Consider the following 27,252-nt stretch of genomic DNA (forward strand, 5'->3'; position numbering starts at 1 on the left):
TTCCTCCTTGGCCCAGGTAAGACGCTTCTGGCGTTGTCTATTGGTCATGAGTACGGTTGACACAAGGAATGTGACACTTGTAGCCTATGTCCATGTGTGGTGGCTCTTGAAACAATGACTCCAGCAGCAGTCCACTCCTTGTGAATCTCCCCCAAATTTTTGAATGGCTTTTTGCTTAATCCTTTCAGGGCTCGGTTATCCCAGTTGCTTATGCACGTTTTTCTACCACACTTTTTCCTTCAACTCAACTGTCCATTAATATGCTTGTATACATCACTCTGAACAGCAGGCTTCTTTAGCAATGACCTTTGTGGCTTACCTTCCTTGTGGAGTGTGTCAATGACTGCCTTCTGGACATCTGTCAAGTCAGCAGTCTTCCCCATGATTGTGGAGCTACTGAAACAGACTAAGGGACCTTTTTAAATGCTTAGTAGCCTTTGCAGGTGTTTTTTGTTAATTTAATGAGATTATGCCTTTTGGGTTTTCATTGGCTGTAAGCCATAATCATCAACATTGACAAATAAACATTTGAAATAGATCACTGCTTGTAATGATGCGGTTCACCTTTTTGCATTGAACTGAAATAAATTAACTTTTTGATGATAGTCTAATTTTGTGAGAAGCACCTGTATATATAATATATGCAAAAACTGGCTACTCTTGAACTAGCAAAATAAGTAATGCACATTTATGGCTTAGGGTATGCACAAACGATGTCGTTAAGATGAGTGTATATATATATATATATATATATATATATATATATATATTTATTTATTTATTTATATTACACACACATATATATACATATTTACACATTACAGACCAAAAGTTTGGACACCTCATTTAAAGATTTTTCTGTATTTTCATGACTATGAAAATTGTAAATTCAATCTGAAGGCATCAAAACTATGAATTAACAAATGCGGAATTATATAATTAACAAAGAAGTGTGAAACAACTGAAATTATGTCTTATATTCTAGGTTCTTCAAAGTAGCCACCTTTTGCTTTGATGACTGCTTTGCACACTCTTGGCATTTTCTTGATGAGCTTTAAGAGGTAGTCACCTGGAATGGTCTTCCATCATTCTTGAAGGATTTCCCAGAGATGCTTAGCACTTGTTGGCCCTTTTGCCTTCACTCTGCGGTCCAGCTCACCCCAAACCATCTTGATTGTGTTCAGGTCTGGTGACTGGAGGCCAGGTCATCTGGTGTAGCACCCCATCACTCTCCTTTATCAAATAGCCCTTACACAGCCTGGAGGTGTGTTTGGGGTCATTGTCCTGTTGAAAAATAAATGATGGTCCAACTAAACGCAAACCAGATGGAATAGCATGCCGCTGCACCATCACACCTCCTCCTCCATGCTTCACGGTGGGAACCAGGCATGTAGAGTCCATCCGTTCACCTTTTCTGCGTCGCACAAAGACACGGTGGTTGGAACCAAAGATCTCAAATTTGGACTCATCAGACCAAAGCACAGATTTCCACTGGTGAATGTCCATTTCTTGTGTTCTTTAGCCCAAACAAGTCTCTTCTGCTTGTTGCCTGTCCTTAGCAGTGGTTTCCTAGCAGCTATTTTACCATGAAGGCCTGCTGCACAAAGTCTCCTCTTAGCAGTTGTTGTAGAGATGTGTCTGCTGCTAGAACTCTGTGTGGCATTGACCTGGTCTCTAATCTGAGCTGCTGTTAACCTGCGATTTCTGAGGCTGGTGACTCGGATAAACTTATCCTCAGAAGCAGAGGTGACTCTTGGTCTTCCTTTCCTGGGGCGGCCTCATGTGAGCCAGTTTCATTGTAGCGCTTGATGTTTTTTGCCACTGCACTTGGTGACATTTCAAAGTTTTCCCAATTTTTCAGACTGACTGACCTTCATTTCTTAAAGTAATGATGGCCACTCGTTTTTCTTTACTTAGAATTTGTATTATGGCAAGAAAAAAGCAGCTAACAGTCTATTCAGTAGGACTATCAGCTGTGTATCCACCAGACTTCTGCTCAACACAACTGATGGTCCCAACCCCATTTATAAGGCAATAAATCCCACTTATTAAACCTGACAGAGCACATACGTGAAGTGAAAACCATTCCCGGCACACTACCTCTTGAACCTCATCAAGAGAATGCCAAGAGTGTGCAAAGCAGTCATCAAAGCAAAGGGTGACTACTTTAAAGAACCTAGAATATAAGACATCATTTCAGTTGTTTCACACTTTTTTGTTAAGTATATAATTCCACATGTGTTATTTCATAGTTTTGATGCCTTCAGTGTGAATGTACAATTTTCATAGCCATGAAAACACAGAAAAATCTTTAAGTGATAAGGAGTCCAAACTTTTGGTCTGTACTGTATAAAATTTATATATATATATATATATATATATATATATATATATATATATATATATATATATATATATATATTTAGTAAATAAAAAGCCCATCTCTCTGGAATCATATGGTAGATAAAAAAAAAAAAAAAAAAAAAAAAAAAAAGTGAATAGGGTAGTAGCAAGAATAAAATGAGAGCAAAAACTGTGTGCTTTACAGGTCTTTAAATGTAGGGCTTGTGGCCTACATATGAAAGGGGGTGGTGGAATGGCTGTCTGAAATTATAGACCGCTACTAACGTCTCCACGCCCCCCCCCCCCTCTCCAAAGTATATGAACAGGATATAAACCCACAAATATTTTTTTTATTCGATATCTCCAATGGATATCATTGAACCAGGCAAGTCCAAAATTAATATCATATTTTTTTATTGTTTGACAAGCATGTACAACTTTTCATTCATAGACCTAAAAACATAAAAATAGACCTTCTTTCAGCTTATAAAAGAAATATATAAGAACATCTGACAGACATGTCATGACAGTATGTACAGACACTGGTACCTAGTCAAGCACCGGACTTTCCAGTTTTTCACAATTGACCATATTCTGCTTGGTTACAGTACACCACAGGACTGTTCACCTCCAAATATCGAATTGGGGGGCGGGTGGGAGGGCGCACACAAGCGGACTGCAGATGGCATCGAACAATAGATTTACGAAGGAAAGTTTTTTTATATATAGTTTTTTCGTTTTGAAAAGCTTTGTTCGTGGGTTGCAAAAATTCACCGTCACGCCAACCAAAAAAAGAAGATGTACTAGGATCGCAAAGCGGCAAAGGTTATAGCAACGTCACGTCCTCACTTGTACACGTCACAATGGAACCATAGCTAGCTTCATGTACACTGGTCTTAAAAACCTTACCGGGCAAGCAAACCAGGAGCCATTTTTTTTTATATACTCTCCCATAAGTTTTTCTGCCACATAAGATATTAAGTCGCTTTTTCCACCAAGTAATCACAACATGAAGATGTCAAACTCCGCACTACACGATGGATGGTGTCCAAGTCTCTCACAACAGTTTGATGACTTTTTATATAAAAATATAGAGGAGATGCTGGGCAGTCATGTTGTCTGGTGGAAAAAGAACGAAAAAAAAAAAATTGGTCAAGTGAGAAAAAGATTGGAAAGTGGAAACATAACATATGCTAAGAGCAAGAGATGTCCTACTCGAAAGGTCCACGAAGTGGTCAAAAGAGGTGCATTTTGCTACCTAAATCCAAGTTTGACTTTATTAAAAAAAATTTAAAAAAAAAATAAAATCAGGATGAGTGAGATGTAGATCTATGGACGTCCTCACCAGAGACTTTCTTTTATTAAATATATATATGCGTATAAAACTAGTGTGTCCTATTCTCTATGAAAGATTAGATCATCTGTACTTCTGTAGGCTTACAATGTAAAATGCCCCCATATCCCCCCTGGTGTCCCTGAATTTTACAAAGGTATAAATTAAAAGACAGAAAAAAAAAAAAATAGATCTATAGAACTTTAGGTCAGTTTTTTTCAAGTTTTACGTTTGTGGGAAGAGTTTGGCATGGTTACATTTTTTTATTTTTATTGTTTTAGATAAATTATTGTAAAACTAGTACTTTACAACATGACAAAATACCGGGCAAAAAAAACAGTTTTGCAACAAAAATGTCATAACTATCTTTCAAAAAAAAACACTTAAAAAAATAAAAAAATACAAAGCCACTGAAGTGAAACATTGATTGGGGGCAAAGGGGGAGAAACACTGCAGTATCAGAAACCTAGGAAAAGGCGCTGGGGGACATAGGAGTGATCGAGCAGTCACGACACAAATCCCTTTGTGCTCTCTCTTTGTACACGACTTGAGGAGCTGCGCCTCTCGTCATTTCTGCCATGTTTTGTACATTACCCTTTCTGGTCCAACCCTGAATATAGGTTTTTTTTTAAGGAATAAATAAAAAATAATAAAAAGAAAAAAAAGAATAAGAAGCTGAACCTCATCCACTCCTAACCCGGAGGAGCGGACTTGTGTAACAGGATTTTGCATTTGCTTTATTGTAACCAGTTGCGGCTTGATGGCCGGTTTTAGCTGCCAATGTTGTGTATGTGCAAGTGTGCAGTCTAGAGGATCACGATTCCACAGTGCATGGAGGGGTAAAACCGTCACTTATTCTGACCCTTTTATAGCAAATAAAGTGACAGCTTCATATTTCGGTGTTCAGTTTCCTGGCAGGCACAAAGTCTTCGCGTTTCACCCATATGACTTCCTCTGTGGTGCTCTCGATGCTGCCGTTTAATCCAGAAAATGCAGTCTGCTTCTTCAGCTGAGTCATACGGGAAGCATGAGTGGCCATGGTGTTCTGGACCATGCCGCTCAGAGGGTTACTAGATATGGAGGTGGCTTCTAGTTGCTCGCCTAGATCTTTCTCTATAGAGCCACTTTTGATAGACTCGCAGTACTCGTCGTCACTACTGAGAATGTCCGTTTCTTTAACGTCTTCTTGCTCTTCGTATTGAGCAAGATCGAACTGTTCCTCCACCCAGCGGTCGGTGTCGCCGCTGCTGGTCGTCTGCTGCGGAGGCTTAGGTTCAGTCTCTGTCTCGGATTCCTTGTCGGGGCTTGTTGAGTAGATCGTGTCAGAGTCAATAGTAAATCGATTTCTCACAAGGCGTCTCCTTCGAGCAAGAGACCTGCTGGGTGCGGAAACTGAAATAAAAGCAGACATTGAGAATTGTATTAAAAAAAAAAAATTAAGGAGAAAAAAAACCTCAGATCATGTAATGGTGGACTAAATGTAGAGGTGAAGGGGGTTAGGTCTTGCTTAAAAGGGAATTTGTCAGCAGGTGTTTGCTATGTATTCTGACCGTTGCATGATGTAGGGACAAAGATCCTGATTCCAGAGTTGTATCACTTAGTTTACTGGGTGCAGAAGTTGTGATAGAATCACAGTTTTCACTGCTGCAGATCTAGCACAGCTCAAATGCTGAGCGGAGTATAACCCCGCCCACATCACTGATTGGCTGACATCTCTGTACACTGTATATTAACAGAAAGCTTCTAATCAGTGCTGGTGCCGGGTTTGGACCAGGAGGCACGAGATACCTAGTCCATCTATACTGATAAAACACTAATTTTAATGAAACACCATCCAGTAAACAACATCGCTGGAATCAGGCTCTCAGCCCCTACATCATGCCGTTCTCCGAGTGCTGACAGATACACTTTAACCCCTGTGAAACAGAACCATTTTTGCATTTTGCTTTTTCTTCCAGGAGCCATAACATTTTTTTTCCCCATCACAATAGCTATACAGGAACTTTATTTTTTTTTTTTACCAGGACAAGTTGTGATTTTGAATTTCATCATTAATTATACCAAATCCGTATGTCTTCAGGCTCAGACTACACAGGGTTGGTTTGTAGTCAGTAGCCAAGAAACCACAGAGGTCTGCATGGGAGCTGAAGATGCCAAAACAATGATAATTCTAAAAGTTGCTCCATTTTTATATTGGATAAGATGGAACAATCCTAAAACTTGGCTTCAAAACCTGAACACACAATTTAAAAAACACCTAAATACGAGAGTGGAGCAAAAAGATTTTCAGGACCCTGGTGCATCAGCCCTCTCTGTAGTCCGTGGCTGCCAGACCAGAGCACTGAAAACCTACCTGCAGCATCCTCAGCGCCTCTTTGTAGGCCGCCATGACAGCACTATGTCGTGATATGAAGCACACAACATTGCTGCGACCTACTAATCAGAAGATGCGCTAAGGATGTCACAATAAGAGGTTTGAGGTCCTCTAGTCCAGCGGCTACGGACTACCGAAATGGCGGCGGGACCACTGTCTTCCAAATCTTTTCACCCAACCCCACCAAATTTGTGTACATAGTTTCAAGTCAGTGGTCTTCGCCCACCAAATATATAGGTGGGTCTGTCTAGATCCTCTAGTGACTGATCGAACTGAGGAAACGGCAAAGGGGGTGAAAAGGAGCACCGTATCAAAGATTGAAAGTGGCGAAACCCTTCTTCTGGTTCGCATCACCAAACCCAACATCTGCTTGTCCTGTGACCCTACAAACAGATTCTTCTCTCCCTTATTGACCAGAGGGTGAAGCCCTTTGTACGTTTCTGCCCCTCAAACAAATGTTTTATGGTGCCAACTGGAATTGAGGGCCTTCGTAATGGGCTCAACTGGAGCCACGAGGGCAGCTACCAATATTAGCCCATGAATGCTTTTGTTTTTCTGTTTTCCGCCACACAGAAGCCGTGGGATAATAGTACCAGGTTAATTTGGCATGTCGCCATGTTACGATCGTACGGTACCATTTGTCCTCGTATTGACAGCGGGTAAAAACCGCCTCCATTTTTTGATCCGGAGAACAAAACTCCACACACCATGTAGCTCATCAGGCAGTTTCTCGATCCCTCTGGTGATGACGGCAGCGTCGTACATGTGACCTTCGATGATTCACGTTACATTCCAGCCGCCAACCTCGCTCGAGTATGCAAATAACTCAATGTTTTCAAACAGAGTTTTATATTCGACAATGTGGCAGCTGATATAAAGTAAAACCAGACCACACATACGGCATCATTCATGGATCTTCTTTACTATGAATTATGTGCAAATTAAAAGGGGCCGTTCTCACCACCGTGCCCCCACCATATGCTCTGCTAGAAGTGCCAGAAAAGAGAAGTGCTCAAACGCTGGCGTTAATTACATGGAAAGACAACAACTCAAGCAGTGGGTGCTGCGAAGCCTATCTAGTGCTTGTAGCCGCCATTCCTTCTAGGGGAAAACAACATTACCTCTGGATCGGTTCCGACATTGTAAAGCTCAAGCAGAGGAGGAAGCCTTGCCTAAAACGTTTCTCCAGTGCCATTCACTTCATCATTGTGAGGTGTCACTGATGACATGGCTTCGATGGGTGCATACTCTACTAGGGTGGTCACACGATACCTGCTGGTCATGCACGTGGGCTGGTATGCACCCAACAACTCACCACGAAGGCCCGTGAAGAAGCCTAAAAGAATTTCTCAAAGTGCCGCAACAAGTACCACTGACGACGCTTCATCAGGGGCCTGCCCGTACAAGGCGGGAGGAACGTGCAGACCTCCAGAGCAGCACCCAACGACGCAATGTCATCAATTCCGCTCACTGAGGAAATTTACAACATCGGAGAAGTGATGTAAGACTTCCTCATTCGGAGGGGCACTACTGCGGTAAGTCATACGACAATGGTAAGGTTACAAAAATAAATAAATCTGCAGCTTCTTGATTGGAGGATTCTTTAGGGTTATGCTGCAGTAGTCTAATTTTTATTATTTTAAATAAAATAATGTGTTTCTTGTAAACTAATTTGCTGGAGGAACGAATCCATGGACCATTATAGCTACCTGCTCTGTTCATGGCAGGACGAGCACCCTTCAGGGCACACAACCTCTTCCCTCCAAACGGGACATATTGCTGGGAGTTGGGTAGGCTCTCAGTCTTCAGCAGCTGCCTCCTGTGCTTGTCCCGCAGGATGGAGTGCACGGCTCTCAGGAACTCCTTCTTGCTATCTGGAGAACTGCACAGACAATTAGATAGCGATGAACAAATAATTATTTTCCACCCTAAATACATACGCTTCTCATCTGACAATATGGGGTCTTACACACCAGCAACAGGGCTCCACAACGCCTACCTGCAACATAGGTGGAACGCCCGCTCCGGTCTTCCCTCGGATTCAGATTTAACATGGACGATTTCACAGACTGAGTTAGTCTCTGCATCTGAGAAGAAAAAAAAAAAAAGATAAATTTGTTAATATATTTGTCTTTGCCGTTTTTCTACCAATATGGAGTTCTTCTGTTTTCCAGTATCCCTTGGACATGCAAGAGGAATCCGTAGGCCCCAATGTACAGTGGTGGACAATCCCTGTAATATAGTCAATTCCTGTTTGTTTCCAAGAACTTTCCATGAGCCCAATGAACACAACTGACATTTACATCTAAAAGGATGAAAACCTAAAGGAAATCAATTTACAGATTTGTTTCCTTAGTGTTCATGCAGTCATATTTGGAAAGATTCGTCATATTTGGAAAGATTCCCGATAGGATCTTCTGCAGTGTTAAGGTGGTCTCATACACCCATCCCATTCTCCATGAAGCTTATTAGCAGTGCCAAACAGACAAGATATAAGGGGGTCCCCTGCTCGGTGACCATCTTTAGGGGCTCAAATGAAGAGCTGATGGTTTTGACTTGCCACCACCATTATTTTACTAACAGGTTTTCATTATCTCTAGAGTCCAGTTTCCCTAGTGCAGCTACAGATCTCGCGAGTGTACTATGTGGATCACCGGCACTGCCGATGACCTTACATTCGGATGCCCCATCTCTCTGCGGCATCTGAACACAATGTCATGGGGTATCTGAACGCGAGGTCAGTGAATGTAGTAAAGGGTGCGCTTATGACACAACCTCTAAAGATGAGCGAAACAATTTGCCGGACTCTGGTTGGGAGCCACGCCAGTAATTCGCGGTCACCGGATGGGAGCTCTGACGTCATCCCTGGTGGCCCAAGGCTCAGTCACAAGACGTACCAGGGATGTCGGCAGGCCTCCCGGTGAAGCTTGCGACACGCCACAGTGATGGGTCAACACATCAGTAAAGGGGCTGGCAGGCAGAAGGCGGTTTTGTTGGGTTCTGAAAGAGAATATGGACGAGGCCGCGGGTCCAGGCTCCCATGAAGGTGTCGAACAACCTCATTACGAAAAATTATAGCCTCGCAAAAACAATAAAATAAAAAATAATGCGATGAAATCTGATCTTTTTTTGAGGCTTTAATTTTTCATGATCCGATTAAATCTGCTTGTTTTAAGAAAATCTTTTCCAAATACATGGTAGAAAGAAAAAAACGGAACTTTTAAATGAAAAGGGTGAAAACCTATTACATTTATGGCCGAGGGGCACAGGGAAAAGGACTGGAGCGCTGCAACATGAATCCAATGTCTCTCTAGCATAGTCGGGACCAGTAATCAGCAGCAATTTTTTTTTATGATATACCGTATTTTTCGGACTATAACACGCACTTTTTCCCCCAAAAAATGTGAGGAAAATGGGGGGGGTGTCTTATAGTCGTAATGCAGGCTTAGCGGCAGTGGTGTGGCGGCGGCCATCTTCCTGAGGCCGCACGTGCGCAGATGGAGTGCTCTGCTTCCCGGGGCTTCAGGAAAATGGCCGCGGGAGGCCGCGAGTGCGCAGATGGAGATCGCGGCGGCCATTTTCCTGAAGCAGAGTTCGCAGATTTAGATCTCGGCTTCGGGAAAATGGCCGCAGCGATCTCCATCTGCGAACGCGCGGCCTCCCGCGGCCATTTTCCTGAAGCCCCGGGAAGCAGAGCACTCCATCTGCGCACGTGCGGCCTCAGGAAGATGGCCGCCGCCACCGAGAAACCGGTTATTAACCCGACTCTGCTGCTCACATTGGATACCGGGCCGCTGCGTCACCTCACCTGTGGAAAGGACCCTGCTCGTGCCATACCGCTCATTATCCCCGCACCTCTGCAGTCGCCACACCACTGCTGCAACCCCCCCATGGACACCAGGCCGTGGCGTCACCCACCTAAGCAGGAAGGGACCCTGCTCAGGTGCACGCCGTACCGCATCACCCCAAATCCTGTGACCCTGCTCTGCCGCCAGCCCTCAGGTAAGATACTGTAAATTCGGACAATAAGACGGACCCCCATCTTATAAAAATAATCTTTTTTTCTGCAATTTTCACCCCAAATTTGGGGTGCGTCTTATGGTCCGGTGCGTCTTATAGCCTGAAAAATACGGTAGTAGTAAAGCATCGTGCTGCACTCTGATATAGGAAGTCTGTTTTTTTTTTCTGTTATGGCATAAAAAGCTGCAAGATGTGAAGACTTTTCTGTTACCTGATGTAGTCAGAGCCCGAAGCTGCAAAGCCTCTGTAGGAATCATGTGCCTAAAACGAAACGGATCCCGATCCTCAAACATAGAAGCACGATGTGAGCCGCCCTGAAAGAGAAAAAGCGAAATGTTGAGCGGCTCATTGATTGGCGCAGTGTTTCGCAGTAACCCTCAGGGGGTATACATCAGGAGAACCGGCCCAGGTGCATCGTGGACTACGGGGTACACTGGCAAATGTCACCCATAGGGTCTTATTTTGAAAAAACAAAAACGTATAATGTTGATTTACTAGTTGAAGTGCCGACTCCATACAGCAGAAAAAGGTAGCAGACATATGCCAGCCACTTGAAGGACACTTGTCCCCTCTTTGGTGCCAGTGGATACATTGGCTTTATGAGCTGGGGGCTTTTTCAGCTCACACAGAAAACAGACCCTTCAATATGAAAGCAGTAAACCCAAGATAATGGGCCTCATTTACCAAAAGTGTCTAAAAGGAAACCAGGTTTTGTTGTTCATAGCAACCAATCATAGTGCAGCTTTCATTTCATAAACAGCTCTTGTAAAATGAAAGCTGCGCTGTGATTGGTTGCTATGGGTAACAAAAAAAAATGCTTTCGTTTTAGACCCTTAATAAATGCACCATGGTGTTGCCTTAAATCAGCCGCCCCTATATATAAGGCTACGGCGCCCGTAACTTACCAGCTTCTTCTTTTGCTTGGAGCTGTCCTTGTATACGAGCACAACAGCAGTCTTAAAAACTGAAAATGAGAAGAGAAGTACAATAATCAGTCATAAACTAGCAGATATAGAAATAATATAAAAGGGGTATTCTCACCTCCAAGATCCTATCCCAATAAGGATTAGGTGTCATAATAATATTAGCAAACTCCTCCAATTAGAAATGGAGTATAGTTCTTCTGACTCGCTATGTCGCTTACCCCATGTGCAGGGCATTGCAGTAGTTTAGGTATCCATGACTACGACCACTAACAGCTGACTAACATGACTACATGAGTGGCCGTAACCTAAGCTACTGCAATGCCCTGTACATGCGGTAAGCGATATAGTGAATCAGAAGAAATATACCACATTTCTAATTGGAGACATTTGTTAATATTATTACACCTACTACTTATTGGGATAGGATCTTGGAGATGGGAATACCCCATTAAGGTTCTCTGCTTGGCGCCCTGATCCTATCCATAGCACTGATCCAACCCAGACACGTTACCTTGTCTATAGATATAAAAGGAATGAAAATAGGAGCCCAGTATAAACATTGTAAGGGATTAACAAAAAAGAAAAAAAAAATCTCAAAAGAATAATGTTTAATGGGAGAAAGAAAAGAAAAAAAAAAGTGCAGGGAAGTTTTAATCTGACACCGCAAGTTGTAACCCATTAACCCTCTCCTGATGAAGGACGTGACATTAATTCCTAAGCCTGGTGTGGGTATCGCAGGCCTGGACGTGTGAAATTATAACCTGTGCCTTAGCATTTTTCAATCATCTTGATACCCAAAAAATGGAATAAAAAGCTATGAAAATGTTAAATAAACCTTAAAATGGGGCCAGTAAAAGTAAGCCTTCACCTAGCTCCATTGATGGAATAATACAAAAAAGTGGAGTCTAAAAAAAAAAATGGTGACAAACTTATTACATAGTTCAGAGAATTTTTAACCACTAAAATATATGTAATAAAAAAAAAAAAAAACTATATACTGCAACTTTGGTATTGCAATAATGGTACACAGACCGGGAGAATCAGGCTACCAGGTTATGAACACAGTAGAAACAAAATGTCAAAAATACAGGCAAAATTAAATTTTTCCCACCATGTCGCCCCTCCCGTGTTTCTTGAAGTGGCGTCATTAAAAAAATCACAACTCATCCCAGAAGAAAACAAGCCGTCAAGTGGCTATGTCAAGGGAGAAATAAAAAGCTAAGGCTTTCGAAAGAAAGTACAAAAAAAAAAAAAAAAAAAAGAAAGGCAGAGGTGTACAAGGGTAAACAAGACAAAAAATAAAAAAACGAAAAAACGTACCAAAAGTCGCCAGTTCAGGATCCTTTTTCCACTTCCCCAGTGACGCCGGAGGATTGAGCCATATCACAGTGCTGTGTAGTAATAGATCCCCCATTGACAGATCTGCAACCTGCAATGAGACCGCAGCTCAGCTATTCTCTAGTCTTACAGGTGGGAGTACTAACCAAATTTGCACTTGAGGCACGGTGCACAAATCGTGATGAACCTCACAGGAAAGAATAGTTCATATATACGTGACATATGGAGATTTCCGAACTGGACAGACTCGGGTTTCTATACCAAAGTTCCTCCTAAGAGGTCATCTAACATCACAGAGAGGACTACACAAAATGAAGAGCCGGGGTGAGGACAGTGACAGGAGCCACCTCCAGACAGAACACGTGTGAAGTCATAGCCATGCATAGAAATGTCAGCCATTGCTGGCGGATCTCACTTTATCTGCACCCCTTCTCCAGTTATGGTAAATCAATCATGGAAAATCGGGCAAGAATCAGCCAATCATTTATGAAAGGCCAGGCAACAGATCATAAGTTCGGGTCTGAGAGACTATGGCTATAAATTGTACCAAAATATTAGAGCCCCAAAATAACCTCATAAAAATAATATAACAAATGCCTCATGAGACTGGCACCCTCATCCTGCTCCCCCTCCCGAGAGTGGCACCCTCATCTTGCTCCCCCTCCAGAGAGTGGCGCCCTCATCTTGCTCCCCCTCCCGAGAGTGGCGCCCTCATCTTGCTCCCCCTCCCGAGAGTGGCACCATTATCTTGCTCCCCCTCCCGAGTGTGGCACTCATCTTGCTCTCTCCCTCCCACCCCCATCCGAGTGTGGCACCCTCATCTTCCTCCCTCCAGAGAGTGGCGCCCTCATCTTGCTCCCCCTCCCGAGAGTGGCACCCTCATCTTGCTCCCCCTCCCGAGAGTGGCACCATTATCTTGCTCCCCCTCCCGAGTGTGGCACTCATCTTGCTCTCTCCCTCCCACCCCCATCCGAGTGTGGCACCCTCATCTTCCTCCCTCCAGAGAGTGGCGCCCTCATCTTGCTCCCTTTTCAGAGGTACCCCCATCCTCCTTCCTTCTGAAAGAGTAGGTCCGTCCCTATCCTGCCTAATATGAGTGGTACCCTCTGCCTCCTTCATGAGACAGGGTACTCTCATAGTCCTTCTTTTTGAATGAGTAGTTCCCTCATCTCCCTTCCTAATTATAGTAATTCCTTTTTAATGATAGGGTTAAATATATTTGTGTCATGTATCAAAGCTGCTCTGAGAATGCAGAAAAATGTCCAAGATTAGAAAAACACTACTGTTTCCAAAATTGCGCCCCTCTTGTGTACAGATTGTGGAGCTCAGCTGTAATACTGGACACAACATACTCAAGTGTGGCGCTGTTTCTGGAATAAAAGCAGTCATACTTCTCATCCTTGACATCTCCTACATTAGGAGCAGCAGATGGAAGGCCCCATCAGACTGCCAGGCCTCTAGCGTTCCATGTACCTCCTTAATTTCTCCAGTCTGCTCCGCTATGAGCTGATCAAACACGGCTCCATACTCCTCATGTATCTTCTGCATCTCGTTAATGTGACTCGCCACCTTGTTCATGGTCTTGATGGCAACTAAGGAGAGAAGACGACACATAAACCCTCCATCTTTACACCTATGCCGGTTTCCTCTTTGTACTTCTAATCTTCACAGATTTAGCGGCTGGTTCACAGCTCTCGATTGTCGCAGTCTAATCCATGTCTGCCGGCAATGAAGATATTAAGCCATCATTAATAAACATGAAGGATCTCGAGGTCGTGCGTCACCCTCGGTGACGGTTTGTATCGCTCTGAATCGGAGGAAATAAGCAATTACAAGAAACCCCGAGACCTTGTCATTTCTACCATCTCCATCACGCTGCGGAAAATGCACCTTCACACTTCAAGTTTCCAAAAATAGCTGGTAAACGTTCATGTTACTGACAGCCTCCATTACCCGTACTATGTGACAACCTCAGGTCAGGCCGAGAAAGTGAAGTTGGTCAATGTCCGTGACCCGGAGATGTGGAAAGAAATCTGGTCAAATACACAAAAGACCCCCCACAATTTAGCAGTCACCTGAAAATTTAATTGTCCTTGCTTGGTACCAGGGCAGTCCCTGTAATAGCCTGAAGAGAGCAAAATCCAACAATGGACTGCACTGACTGCTGACTATGGGGGCTCATAGCTTCGCAACCCTCAGAGAAAGTAAGCGAGCACCTAAGCAAGGGTTATTCCGTTCTATGTAAGGGATGGCATATGGCTCTTTCACAGGACACAGGGGCAGACGAGCATTCCGGTATTTGGGGAATTCGGGAGAGAACGCATCTTCTGAATAGCCTTATAATGACGTTAACTCAGCAGTTTCCATATATCATTGACTTGACCAATCACTTCATCAAAAAAAGGGATCAGTAAGTGGGTTTCTCAAGCGTTTATAGGATATATTGCGAATTTATGTTATCCAGGTGTGATCTGTGGGGGTCACACTGCTGAAAACCCCAATTAGGATGTGTAAACTTGGTAGAAGGAACAGTAAAGTTAAGCCCCCCATACACATTAAGCTAATGTGAGACAAACCCACTATCGGCAGTTTCCTCGGAAAATGGAGGCCCTGGACAAATGTTGGGGAAATTAGGGTTGTGGCATATCAGATTTCAAATTTATGATCCTTTTGTTCTCCCAGAGAAACCGTCACTAGACAGGTCACAAAGAAAGCGGGAGCGCTCGGCCAAACGAGCACTCCTATGAACAGGGATAGCCAACCGAATGATAGGCTGAACCATCCATGGGTCGACAGCAATCCAATGTCTCTGGACAGCTTTAGTGTACAAGAAATTGGAGGTTGTGTTCTTGGAGCATTAAGGCCTTCCAGCCTAGGACGGGGAGGGTTATCACAAAATCGTGACTGTGATTTTCGTCTTCTGCACCCTTACTTTTTTGTTAGGTTCCTACGTGGATATGCTCATATCAAGAATCAAATCAAAGAGGCCCCAGAAACGTCTCCATCACACACAACCTCACTTGCCCCGATGACCTACCATCAAGGTGATAATGCTCCTCACTCTCCGCATCGGTCAGGGAGTACAGCTCCTTCAGAAGCAGTGGGTATTTCAGGATGCGCTGGATGGGTTTGATCAGGTAGGACTCCAGCGTGTACGAGTGCTGCTGTTTCGGGTTCTGGGCGTCCAGAAATGCTTTGAAGTTCTGGTCGGTTTTAGCTGCAGAGGAGAAGAGTTCAGTTACTGCCTGCCATTATAGTAAAGGAGACCAGGACATAAGATTAGAATATCCAGGGAATACATTTTAGGCTAATTAAAACATAAAAATCCGCCTTTGATCTTGGATATTCATGAAGGAATTGTGCTGCCTGGCACATTTATCTTCAACCTGCCACAAGCATGAGAATAACACAAGGATTGGCAATTCGAGAAATCTGGAATATAGGTCACAAGTTCTGCATGATTAAACATATAGTGAGGGCTCAGCGCAGCGCAACTGAACTAAGGGGGACAGCAATGGCATACACGGCCTGGATTTTAGGTCATTGGTATCAGTTTAAAGGGGACAGACCGATTTCAGCCCCGTATCCCCCACACACTCAGTCACGTGACTGTTCCAATCAGTGACCGTTGATTGACTGCAGCCTTCTCTTTCAGTGGTCACGTGACAATTTCATGAGACCTTTAGGAGAGACAGGACCAAGAGCGAAGGATCGGTGCTGGTTTAGAAGGTAAATACATTTAAAAAAAAAAAAAAAATGGTGTTGTCCATTAGTGGACAACCCCTGCAAGGTAGCGTCACAAAGTTATCCTGATCAAAATTACCTTTGTAGAGGAGAACAGAGGAAAAGTGTAACATTCAAAACAATCAATTTGATCAGACTCCATTTACAAAAATGTACAGTGGTATTAGACCCTTAGAATAAAGGCTGCGGCTTTACAGCAAAAATTAGTGTTGGCGTTAAATAAAAGCTCCGCCTCTTTCCTTTAATGGAGCGGCGGCGGCCAGAGCTTCACCAATCAAGCGAAGGAAGGGGGAGGAGCTTTATATGATGGGAATAACCATTTAAACCCTTTAATTTCTCCCCATAAGTACGAATACAGAAAGTACCAGCACTGCTACTCGAATATTAAGACTGTGCTCACATCTGCCTTTTGGCAGTCAGTCGGGGAGGATGGGAGAGGGGGTTTGTAACTTCTGTACAGCACTATACATACAATGCCAAACGTCGTCAGACCCCACTATAATCCAATTTTAGGTTATTAAACAATTTAAAAAATTTATTTTTACGGCGTTTATCATAAGGGTTGATGGGCTGACTGAAGGGCGAAGTGACTGAACTGGATATTTGGTAGTCAACTATGCAAAAATGTCCGTCTGCACAAAACTAGAAAACACCATTATGTCAGTAGATAAATGAAGCAAAGGCCAAACTATCGGCTCCCGATTATCTCCAGATTTACCTCATCATTTGGCCATTTTTATGTTTTTTCAGAGGAGCCAGACTATCGCTACCATACACTGTTGTGTAAAACCCTTTATTACGGTCACCATGAAGAGGATTATTATTTACTTTTTTTTTTTTCTTATCAAGGAGCAGTAACGAATGTTTTATTAATGTCCTGAGAGGAGCGAGCGCATCTATCTGCACGGTAAATAAGCAGATGTTATAAGTAATCGCCCTGTTGGCTTTCACAGGACCTGAGAGAGAAAGTGCCCTTTCAATATTTAATGTCAGATAACAATAAGCCTCGTCTGCATCTTCTTCCACGCAGTGTGCTAATGTGGTCGTAACGGACCTCGTAAAGTCACACGAAGAGACTCGTGGGCCATTAAGGACACAGACTAAGAGGCTATGGGAAAGCATGGCTGCCCCTAGTGACCAATCACAGCGCAGCTTTCATTCTTCAAGAGCAGTAAAATAAATATAAGCAGAGCTCTGATTTGTTGCTATGGACAAAAAGGCCAGTTTCTCAGAGAAAGTTCGGTTTTTGCGACAGAATTTCAGGCATTTTTACAAAAATGAAGGTCATTGCTTCTGGAGATGGGAGTTTAATATGTTGGTTACTAAGACCAGGCTGTTTTTCTCTGTTGAACAATGGTACAAATATGTTGCTAGGGGACACCAAATATTTGGTCACCTTTCTGCTAGGTTTTTTTCCATTCAAGCTTTAGTTTTTTTTCCCTTTTCTTTTATGTCAACGTGTTACATACCATATTGCATGAAAAAATGGCAGTTTTAAACAGCTGCTGCCAGCATCCTACACCATCTGCCAATGTTTCATTTAGGCTACGTTCACATTTGCGTTGTGCGCCGCAGCGTCGGCGCCACAGCGCACAACGCAAACAAAAACGCAGCAAAACGCATGCACAACGCTGCGTTTTGCGCCGCATGCGTCTTTTTTTAATTGATTTTGGACGCAGCAAAAATGCAACTTGCTGCGTCCTCTGCACCCGGACGCGGGCGCCGCAGCGACGCATGCGGCGCAAAACGCAAGTGCGACGCATGTCCATGCGCCCCCATGTTAAATATAGGGGCGCATGACGCATGCGGCGCACGCCGCTAATGTGAACGTAGCCTATCTTTTCCCCCCAAATGAATCTGTCACTAAGATTAACCCCAAGAAAACACATATGGACAGGCAGGACGTTGGAAGCTAAATCCATAAACACCTTTATATCATCTGTTGTTGCATTCCTGCAGTGATTCGCATTTTATGCATTTGTGAATGCAATGGTGGGGGAGGGGGGGGGGGCGCAGAACAACCTCTGGAAGCACAGGTTGAGGAGTGCTCCATCATGCCAAGAGCACCTAATGCCTCATTTGCATATTATTTTAAACATGAAATTTTCAGCATTGCAGCAGCAGATAGAAAATATAAAGAGTTTAACTGATTTACATATTAAAGAGAAGGGGTTCTGATGGATACCATTTTTTAAAATGGACCGGACTTACCTTTGACTAGCACTTTCGGGACCTTGGTGTGACTGGCGCAAAAGGCACTGTACAACTTGAACCGGTCAGCGTAATACAGAAAGGATCCTCCAAGAGAAAATAAGACTTTCTACAAAACAGAAGCAACATCCATCGTTCAGCTACACAAATCACACCAGCCGTTCACAGTCTTCATCGTCCTGTGCCAATCCTGCTATGCTGAAATGGCAAGGTTTTTGGCATAGGTTCAAGCCCTTTAATCATGCATTTGCAAAGGGGGTTTAGAGGAATAGAAAAATTGGGCTATAGACAATTCTAACATGGATAAAACATGATTTTTTTTAATATATTACTGGCTACCTTTAGATAATAAAATTCCACTCTGCAATCTTCGTTCCATCATATATTTTTAGAGCTCCTGAGATGCAATTTGAAGCCTGATCCAAGTTTCAGATTGTGGAAGTGTCCCTCAAAGTAATACAGGCTTGATGTGAGAGCTGTGCTTCCCTCACAGTAATATAGGCTGGATGTGAGAGCTGTGCTTCCCTCCCAGTAATATAGGCTGGATGTGAGAGCTGTGCTTCCCTCACAGTAATATAGGCTTGATGTGAGAGCTGTGCTTCCCTCACAGTAATATAGGCTGGATGTGAGAGCTGTGCTTCCCTCACAGTAATATAGGCTGGATGTGTGAGCTGTGCTTCCCTCCCAGTAATATAGGCTGGATGTGAGAGCTGTGCTTCCCTCACAGTAATATAGGCTGGATGTGAGAGCTGTGCTTCCCTCACAGTAATATAGGCTGGATGTGAGAGCTGTGCTTCCCTCACAGTAATATAGGCTGGATGTGAGGTCTGTGTGTCCCCCGCAGTAATATATGTTGGATGTGAGTACTGTGCTTCCCTCACAGTAATATAGGCTGGAAGTCAGGTCTGTGTCCCCCCCCCCCTTCCCCCGCAGTAATATGTTGGATGTGAGCACTGTGTATCCCTCCCAGTAATATAGGTTGGATGAGAACACTGTCTCCTGCAGCAATATAGCCTGAAGGTGAGCGCTGTGTATCATTCCGTGTAATATAGGTAGGATGTGAGTGGTGTGCATCCCTCCCAGTAATAGAAGGTTGATGGGAGGTCTGTGTGTGCCCCCACAGTAATATAGGCTGGATATGAGAGCTGTGCATCTCTCCCAGAAATATATGCTGGATGTGAGAACTGTGCATCCCTGCCAGTAATATAGGCTGGATGTGAGGTCAGCGTCTTCCCCTCAGTAAAATATGCTGAATGTGAGCACTATGCATCTCTACCAGCCAGTAATATAGGCTGGATGTGAGGTCTGTTTGCCCCCCCACCCCAGAGTAATATGCTGGATGTGAGTGCTCTGCATCCCTCCTAGCAATACTGGCTGGATGTGAGGTCTTGGTCACCCCCCACCCCCGCAGTAATATAGGCTGGATGTGAGCACTGTGCATTCCCTTCCAGTAATATAGGATGGATGTGAAGTCTGTTTCCCCAGGCAGTATTAAAGGCTGAATGTGAGTGATGTGCATCCCCCCAGTAATATAGGCTGGATGGGAGGTCCGTGTCCCCCCTGCAGTAATATAGGCTGCATGTGATTGGTGTGCATATCTCCCAGTAATATAGGCTGGGTGTGAGCTGTGTGCATATCTCCCAGTAATATAGGCTGGGTGTGATCCTTGTGTGTATTTAGTGCGCTGCTGTCTTCACATACAAGTAACGCCAGACTTAATTAAACCACAGTACACAGATTAAATTCCTTCCAGGTCCACAAAAAAACCTAATAAGTAGATATTGAGAGTTACCTTAAACTGGTCTACTTTCTCAAGTTTCTCCAGGTCTGGTACCAGCCTGACCCCGTCTTCCAAAGTTTTAAGGAATTCAACCTGAAATTCAACCATCTCGACCAGATTTCCAAACAGCACATCAAGCTACCGAGAATAAAAAGCACTAATGAGCAAAGGCATAAAACTCACAGAAAAGCCGCCACCAGCAGAGTCGCCCCAGAAGGTTCGGGACAAATTAAATTAAAGTAATAAGTTACACCAGCTATACCCATTAAGCAGCTGTAGATGCCCAGTCCTGACAAAGCCAACAGGTCCAGACTTAACGAATATTAGTACTTTACACAACAAAAAGTTGGAGATTTCTGCTATTAACACACTGATAAAAAATGATGTTCTGCAGCAGCTGCCAAATGTATTATGTTGTAGTACAACAGTGGAAGTGTGTGTACAAAGATGTTCTTCAGCAGCTACGTTGTTGCATTATTTAACACAATGGACGAGGAATGTTTTTGTAAAGACCGAGCACTACATACCAATTAGTATTTGGCACAAAAGATAAAAAAAAAAAAACCTAAAGAAACTTCCTACAATATCAATCTGCTGCAAACTACTTCTGTGGAAGGAGATGAACGGTGCCAATGAATGGCCGCTGATCTCTGTAACGTCCGATGCAGACATCATAATTTGAAGCATTATTTAATTGAGAAAATCTCCACTGAAATATGGAAAATTAAAATACCGTACATCAAATAAAAATATATAAAATAACAAAAAAAAAAAAATCTAATATTTAATTAGAAGACTATCTATTGAGGGTACGATACCTCGTCTTGTGTGAGGAACGTCTCCTTCTGCAACGGTTTAAGGTATCTCTCCATGAGACAATTGAGGTCCTAAGTGAAGAAGACAGACTCAGGGTGAGATCTCCAGAGATCCCAGCTGGAGTCAGCAGCCGGCATCTCTTCCCGTCCATGCTCCACATGACCGAGGTGTTAGATCAATCCCTCACTCCCTGGGAGGCTCCTGCACACACATTCTACACACTCAGACGCGCTAAATACCTTGACATAGGTGCGCTCCGTCTCCAGCAGCTCGCAAATAACCTTGCGCAGTTTATCGGCGTCTGTTAATTGCCTCATGGTCGCTAGTTGGGGTCCGGTGAATTCTGAGGGGCTCAGGCAAGAATCTGGAGAATTCATCTCATTGAGACTGCGACAAAAAGCTGCAACCTGCTCTGTGCTCTGCAACGAGAGTGATGTTATATAAGCGCTGGAGAGCCAGCGTGCTCGTCACTTTCCAAAGCTGAGCTTCTACAGATGTAAGGGAACATATTATATACACATATATAGCGACCGGCTAATCCGGATACACAGAGGTAAGGTGGACACGTATACCGGTACAGGACCGCGTGCCCGGGGGAGATAATGTTACACGACAGCTATACATTCTATAGGATTCATCATCTAGTGTATCATATGCAGAGCTCATTACCATATCACAGGCACAAGGTAGGAGAGGAGAAAAAAAACAAAACAAGTATATACAATAAAAAGATATATATACACATCGATAAATACATCTACAAAATACATAAGACAAGTGCAATATACATGAAATATCTATACCCAAAACAAATGGGGGCAGCATATCAAAAATAAAGGGCAGCGTTATAGAACTTTATTGGCCTGTAAGGTGACGTTTTGGCCTACAGAGATATCCATCACTAATAGAATAAAAATACATTAAAAACACAATACATTTAGAATATGATATGTTAAGCACCTAAAGAAACACATTAAGAGAAAAAGGATTTAAAAAAAAAAAATAAAAAAAAAAAAAAAAAAAGAAATAAAGAAAATTAAAAATAAGTTTGATTCATATTTCTCTAATCATTAAAATAATTAAAGGGTATTTTTTTAAAAGAAATAAAAAACAAAAAACCCTAAAGGCCATACACATTACATAAAAACTAATGGGGCCCGACAGCCACGTCTTCCTGAATATGCACTATGCACTACATAAGGATCGGACAGTCTGAAATGCGATGCCTGATCCTTTGTTTCCCACTAGATGGTGGCCCGATTCTAACGTATCGGGTATTCTAGAATATGTAGGTAGTATATAGCACAGGCTACGTACTATATAACACAAGCTACGTAGTATATAACAGAGCTACGTAGTATATAACAGAGCTACGTAGTATATAACAGAGCTACGTAGTATATAACAGAGCTACGTAGTATATAACAGAGCTACGTAGTATATAACAGAGCTACGTAGTATATAACAGAGCTACGTAGTATATAACAGAGCTACGTAGTGTATTGCACAGGCCACGTAGTATATAGCAGAGCCACGTAGTATATACAGTGCCTACAAGTAGTATTCAACCCCCTGCAGATTTAGCAGGTTTACACATTTGGAATTAACTTGGCATTGTGACATTTGGACTGTAGATCAGCCTGGAAGTGTGAAATGCACTGCAGCAAAAAAGAATGTTATTTCTTTGTTTATTTTTTTTTTTTAATTGTGAAAAGTCTTTTCAGAGGGTCATTTAGTATTCAACCCCTCAACCCACCAGAATTCTGTTTGGTTCCCCTAAAGTATTAAGAAGTAGTTCAGGCACAAAGAACAATGAGCTTCACATGTTTGGATTAATTATCTCTTTTTCCAGCCTTTTCTGACTATTTAAGACCCTCCCCAAACTTGTGAACAGCACTCATACATGGTCAACATGGGAAAGACAAAGGAGCATTCCAAGGCCATCAGAGACAAGATTGTGGAGGGTCACAAGGCTGGCAAGGGGTACAAAACCCTTTCCAAGGAGTTGGGCCTACCTGTCTCCACTGTTGGGAGCTTCATCCGGAAGTGGAAGGCTTATGGAACTACTGTTAGCCTTCCACGGCCTGGACAGCCTTTGAAAGTTTCCTCCCGTGCCGAGGCCAGGCTTGTCCGAAGAGTCAAGGCTAACCCAAGGACAACAAGGAAGGAGCTCCGGGAAGATCTCATGGAAGTGGGGACATTGGTTTCAGTCAATACCATAAGTAACGTACTCCACCTCAATGGTCTCCGTTCCAGACGAGCCCGTAAGGTACCTTTACTTTCAAAGCGTCATGTCAAGGCTCGTCTACAGTTTGCTCATGATCACTTGGAGGACTCTGAGACTGACTGGTTCAAGGTTCTCTGGTCTTTTGAGACCAAGATCGAGATCTTTGGTGCCAACCACACACATGACGTTTGGAGACTGGATGGCACTGCATACGACCCCAAGAATACCATCCCTACAGTCAAGCATGGTGGTGGCAGCATCATGCTGTGGGGCTGTTTCTCAGCCAAGGGGCCTGGCCATCTGGTCCGCATCCATGGGAAGATGGATAGCACGGCCTACCTGGAGATTTTGGCCAAGAACCTCCGCTCCTCCATCAAGGATCTTAAGATGGGTCGTCATTTCATCTTCCAACAAGACAACGACCGAAAGCACACAGCCAAGAAAACCAAGGCCTGGTTCAAGAGGCAAAAAATCAAGGTGTTGCAGTGGCCTAGTCAGTCTCCTGACCTTAACCCAATTGAAAACTTGTGGAAGGAGCTCAAGATTAAAGTCCACATGAGACACCCAAAGAACCTAGATAACTTGGAGAAGACCTGCATGGAGGAGTGGGCCAAGATAACACCAGAGACCTGTGCCGGCCTGATCAGGTCTTATAAAAGACGATTATTAGCTGTAATTGCAAACAAAGGTTATTCCACAAAATATTAAACCTAGGGGTTGAATAATAATTGACCCACACTTATGTTTAAAATTTATAAAAATTTAACTGAGCAACAAAACTTTTTGGTTTGTAAGATTTATGCATCTGTTAATAAATCCTGCTCTTGTTTGAAGTTTGAAGGCTCTAACTTATTTGCATCTTATTAAACCTGCTAAATCTGCAGGGGGTTGAATACTACTTGTAGGCATTGTAGCAGAGCCTAGCAGAGCCACATAGTATATAACAGTCACGTAGTGTATTGCACAGCTATGTAGTGTATTGCACAGCTACGTAGTGTATTGGTCAGCGACGTAGTATATAGCAGAGCCACGTAGTATACAACATAGCCACGTAGTATATTGTAGAGGCACGTAGTATATTGCATCGCTACGTAGTATATTGCACAGCCACGTAGTATATTGGACAGTCACGTTGTATATTGCCCAGCTACATTGTTATATACTACATCTCTGTGCTATATACTGAGCCCACGCAGTATGAAACACAGCCCTCTTAGTATATAGCAATGTGGGCACTATATGCGTGGTTAAAAAAAAAGACTTAAAATAAAAAATAAACATATACTCACCTTCCGAAGGCCCCTTGAAGTCCTGGCGCCTGTGTGCGGTGCACGCAGCAGCTTCTGGCCCCAGGGTTGGTATGAGCGCAGGACCTGTGATGACGTCACAGTCACATGACTGACGTCATGGCAGGTCCTACTCGCATAGCATCCTTGGCACCGAAACCTGCCGCTTGCACTGCTGAGGACAGCGTGCGACGTCGGAAGGTGAGAATAACCTTTTTATTATTATTAGTTGTAACATTAGATCTTTTTACTATTGATGCTGCATACGCAGCATCAATAGTAAAAAGTTGGTTACACAGGGTTAATAGCTGCGTTAAAGGAGTGCGTTATACCGCAGTCCGTTAACGCTGGCATTAACCCTGTGAGCGCTCAGCGCTGACTGCAGGGCAGTAAAGCAGCGGCCATTTCGCTGCCAGACTATGGCCGTCGCTGATTGGTCGTGGCAATGGTCGTGGGAGCTTTGCCACGACCAATCAGAGACTTGGATTTCCATGACAGAGGCCACGACCAATGAATATCCGGGACAGACAGACGGAAATACCCTTTAGACAATTATATAGTAGATGAAATAACCCACTGCCAGTGGTGGTGTATGGGTACCTGGAAGCTGTCTCGTCATATTTCCTAATAAAGTAAGTTTAACCCAAAAAGAGATTACCGTACACACTCTTATATAATCCAAATTTTTCAGCACTTTTTTTATGCTAAAAAAAGCCCCCCCCCCTCAGGTTATACTCGAGTGTGGGTCCCACTTACAGTATTCTTCAGACTATAAGATGGAGGGGGAATGGCAGTAGGTCACAGGATACAGGAGCCGGCTGCTGCAACTAACCCCTGTGCCCGCTGCTAAAGAGAAATGGATATTCACTGCTCTCCACACCCATGGGAGTGGACAGAAGTGAATATTCAACTCAATTTAATAGCGGACATGCTGTAAGCCTTAGCTGCCTGCAGCGGCCGGGCAATCACGTGTGCCCGCTACTTAAGGGAATGAATATTCACTGCTCTCCACTCCCATGGGCGTTAATATTCATTCCCTTCAGTAGCGGGCACACACGATCGCCCAGCCGCTGCAGCAAGCCAGGGGCTGTGGTTACTGTACCCGCTATTTAAGATGAATATTCACTACTCCGCACGCCCATAAACCAGACGTGGAGAGCAGTGAGTATTTTGGCAGCTGTCCACTGCTTGTAAGTAGCTCATGACGTCACTGCCATGCGCTGCTTACAAGCATAAATCAGCTGCTGGCATCAGAACAGGAAGTTGCGAGGAGGCGCAGGAAGGCAAGTAGGATGGTTTATGTTTTTTAATGTTTTTCTGATGGGGTCCATGTATACCAGGATGGATGGGGATGATGGAGCCATGCATACCAGTAGTGTCGGACAGGGGTGCCAAGAGACCACAAGTAACATTGACTTTGGGGGTCCACTTTTCACCTGCATACAAATATTACAATACTCTTGTTAACAAATTTACCTATATCTCTATATGATATTAAACTGGGTATCATGGTTAATGAATGATGAGATGCAGCTTTATTCCTGTGCAGAGCGAATCAAGTGAATTCTGCCAAGTACTGCCCATACAGTGGGGTTAGGGGCCCAGATCTGCACAGGGGCCCACCAGGGGATTCACATTTTCCCCTATGGGCCAGTCCGAGCCTGCATACCAGGATGGATGGGGATGAGGGGGCCATGCATACCAGAATGGGGGATGAGGAGGCCATGCATACCAGGATGGGGGATGAGGAGGCCATGCATATCAGGATGGGGGATGAGGAGGCCATGCATACCAGGATGGGGGATGAGGAGGCCATGCATATCAGGATGGGGGATGAGGAGGCCATGCATATCAGGATGGGGGATGAGGAGGCCATGCATACCTGGATGGGGGGGGGATGAGGAGGCCATGCATACCTGGATGGGGGGGGATGAGGAGGCCATGCATACCTGGATGGGGGGATGAGGGGGCCATGCATACCTGGATGGGGGGGATGAGGGGGCCATGCATACCTGGATGGGGATGAGGAGCCATGCATACCAGGATGGGGGATGAGGGGGCCATGCATACCAGGATGGGGGATGAGGAGGCCATGCATACCTGGATGGGGGGGGGATGAGGGGGCCATGCATACCTGGATGGGGGGGATGAGGGGGCCATGCATACCTGGATAGGGATGAGGAGCCATGCATACCAGGATGGGGGATGAGGGGGCCATGCATACCAGGATGGGGGATGAGGGGGCCATGCATACCAGGATGGGGGATGAGGGGGCCATGCATACCAGGATGGGGATCAGGAGGCCATGCATATAAGACTTATACTAGAGTCAATACGGTTTCCCATTTTTTGTGGTAAAATTAGGTGCCTCAGCTTATACTCAAGTATATACGGTAAGTAGTGTTTTGCCAATATGGAACATTGCAGGTGACAATTCTCTTGGTTGAAAGGGGTTGGGGTTTATGTAATGCCGACCCTAAAGTGGGTCATCAGAAGAGAGTTAAGGAGGGCATTCCTGGGAGGGGCAGAGGAGGGGTTGAGGTCACCCCCAAATTGTTGGCAACCATCACACTGCCAAGAGGGAACAGTCTAATACAAGCAGAGGCGTCCCTGTACAAGGCCTTGTCGCAGCATACAGTTTGTAACACCATACTGTAAGCACTGTGTGCTGCCCTATGAGGTCTTCATGTCAAGAAGCCTTTGAGCCCAGGTCATTTTATTTTTTCATACTGCAGCTTTGCTGCATTAATTGAAAAATAAACCGGGATATAATGTCAGATGTAATCCACACACAAGTGTGAAGCCATTTAAGAAAAAAGCAGGCGCACACAGCCTTCTCAAAAAATCAACAACA

At 44.0% G+C, this 27,252-nt stretch overlaps 1 protein-coding gene across 6 annotated transcripts in view; it reads right to left on the reverse strand.

Moving 5' to 3' along the window:
• Positions 1-2,740: 2,740 nt before the first annotated feature.
• TIAM1 (TIAM Rac1 associated GEF 1) overlaps positions 2,741-27,252 on the reverse strand; it is a 263,811-nt gene continuing 239,299 nt past the window's right edge. For all 6 annotated transcript variants that reach the window (XM_077293967.1, XM_077293963.1, XM_077293964.1 and 3 more), the window contains 12 exons: positions 21,125-21,304; positions 20,888-20,956; positions 20,082-20,207; positions 18,290-18,398; positions 15,372-15,551; positions 13,808-13,926; positions 12,317-12,425; positions 10,976-11,034; positions 10,282-10,384; positions 8,050-8,137; positions 7,760-7,932; positions 2,741-5,068 (listed from right to left, as the gene is read on the reverse strand). In XM_077293967.1, the coding sequence (XP_077150082.1) occupies positions 4,566-5,068; positions 7,760-7,932; positions 8,050-8,137; positions 10,282-10,384; positions 10,976-11,034; positions 12,317-12,425; positions 13,808-13,926; positions 15,372-15,551; positions 18,290-18,398; positions 20,082-20,207; positions 20,888-20,956; positions 21,125-21,304 (1,818 nt within the window). In that variant the 3' untranslated portion in view covers positions 2,741-4,565. The remainder of the gene's footprint in view (positions 5,069-7,759; positions 7,933-8,049; positions 8,138-10,281; positions 10,385-10,975; positions 11,035-12,316; positions 12,426-13,807; positions 13,927-15,371; positions 15,552-18,289; positions 18,399-20,081; positions 20,208-20,887; positions 20,957-21,124; positions 21,305-27,252) is intronic.

Source organism: Ranitomeya variabilis, chromosome 3 (genome assembly GCF_051348905.1).
Source record: "Ranitomeya variabilis isolate aRanVar5 chromosome 3, aRanVar5.hap1, whole genome shotgun sequence".
NCBI lineage: Eukaryota > Metazoa > Chordata > Amphibia > Anura > Dendrobatidae > Ranitomeya > Ranitomeya variabilis.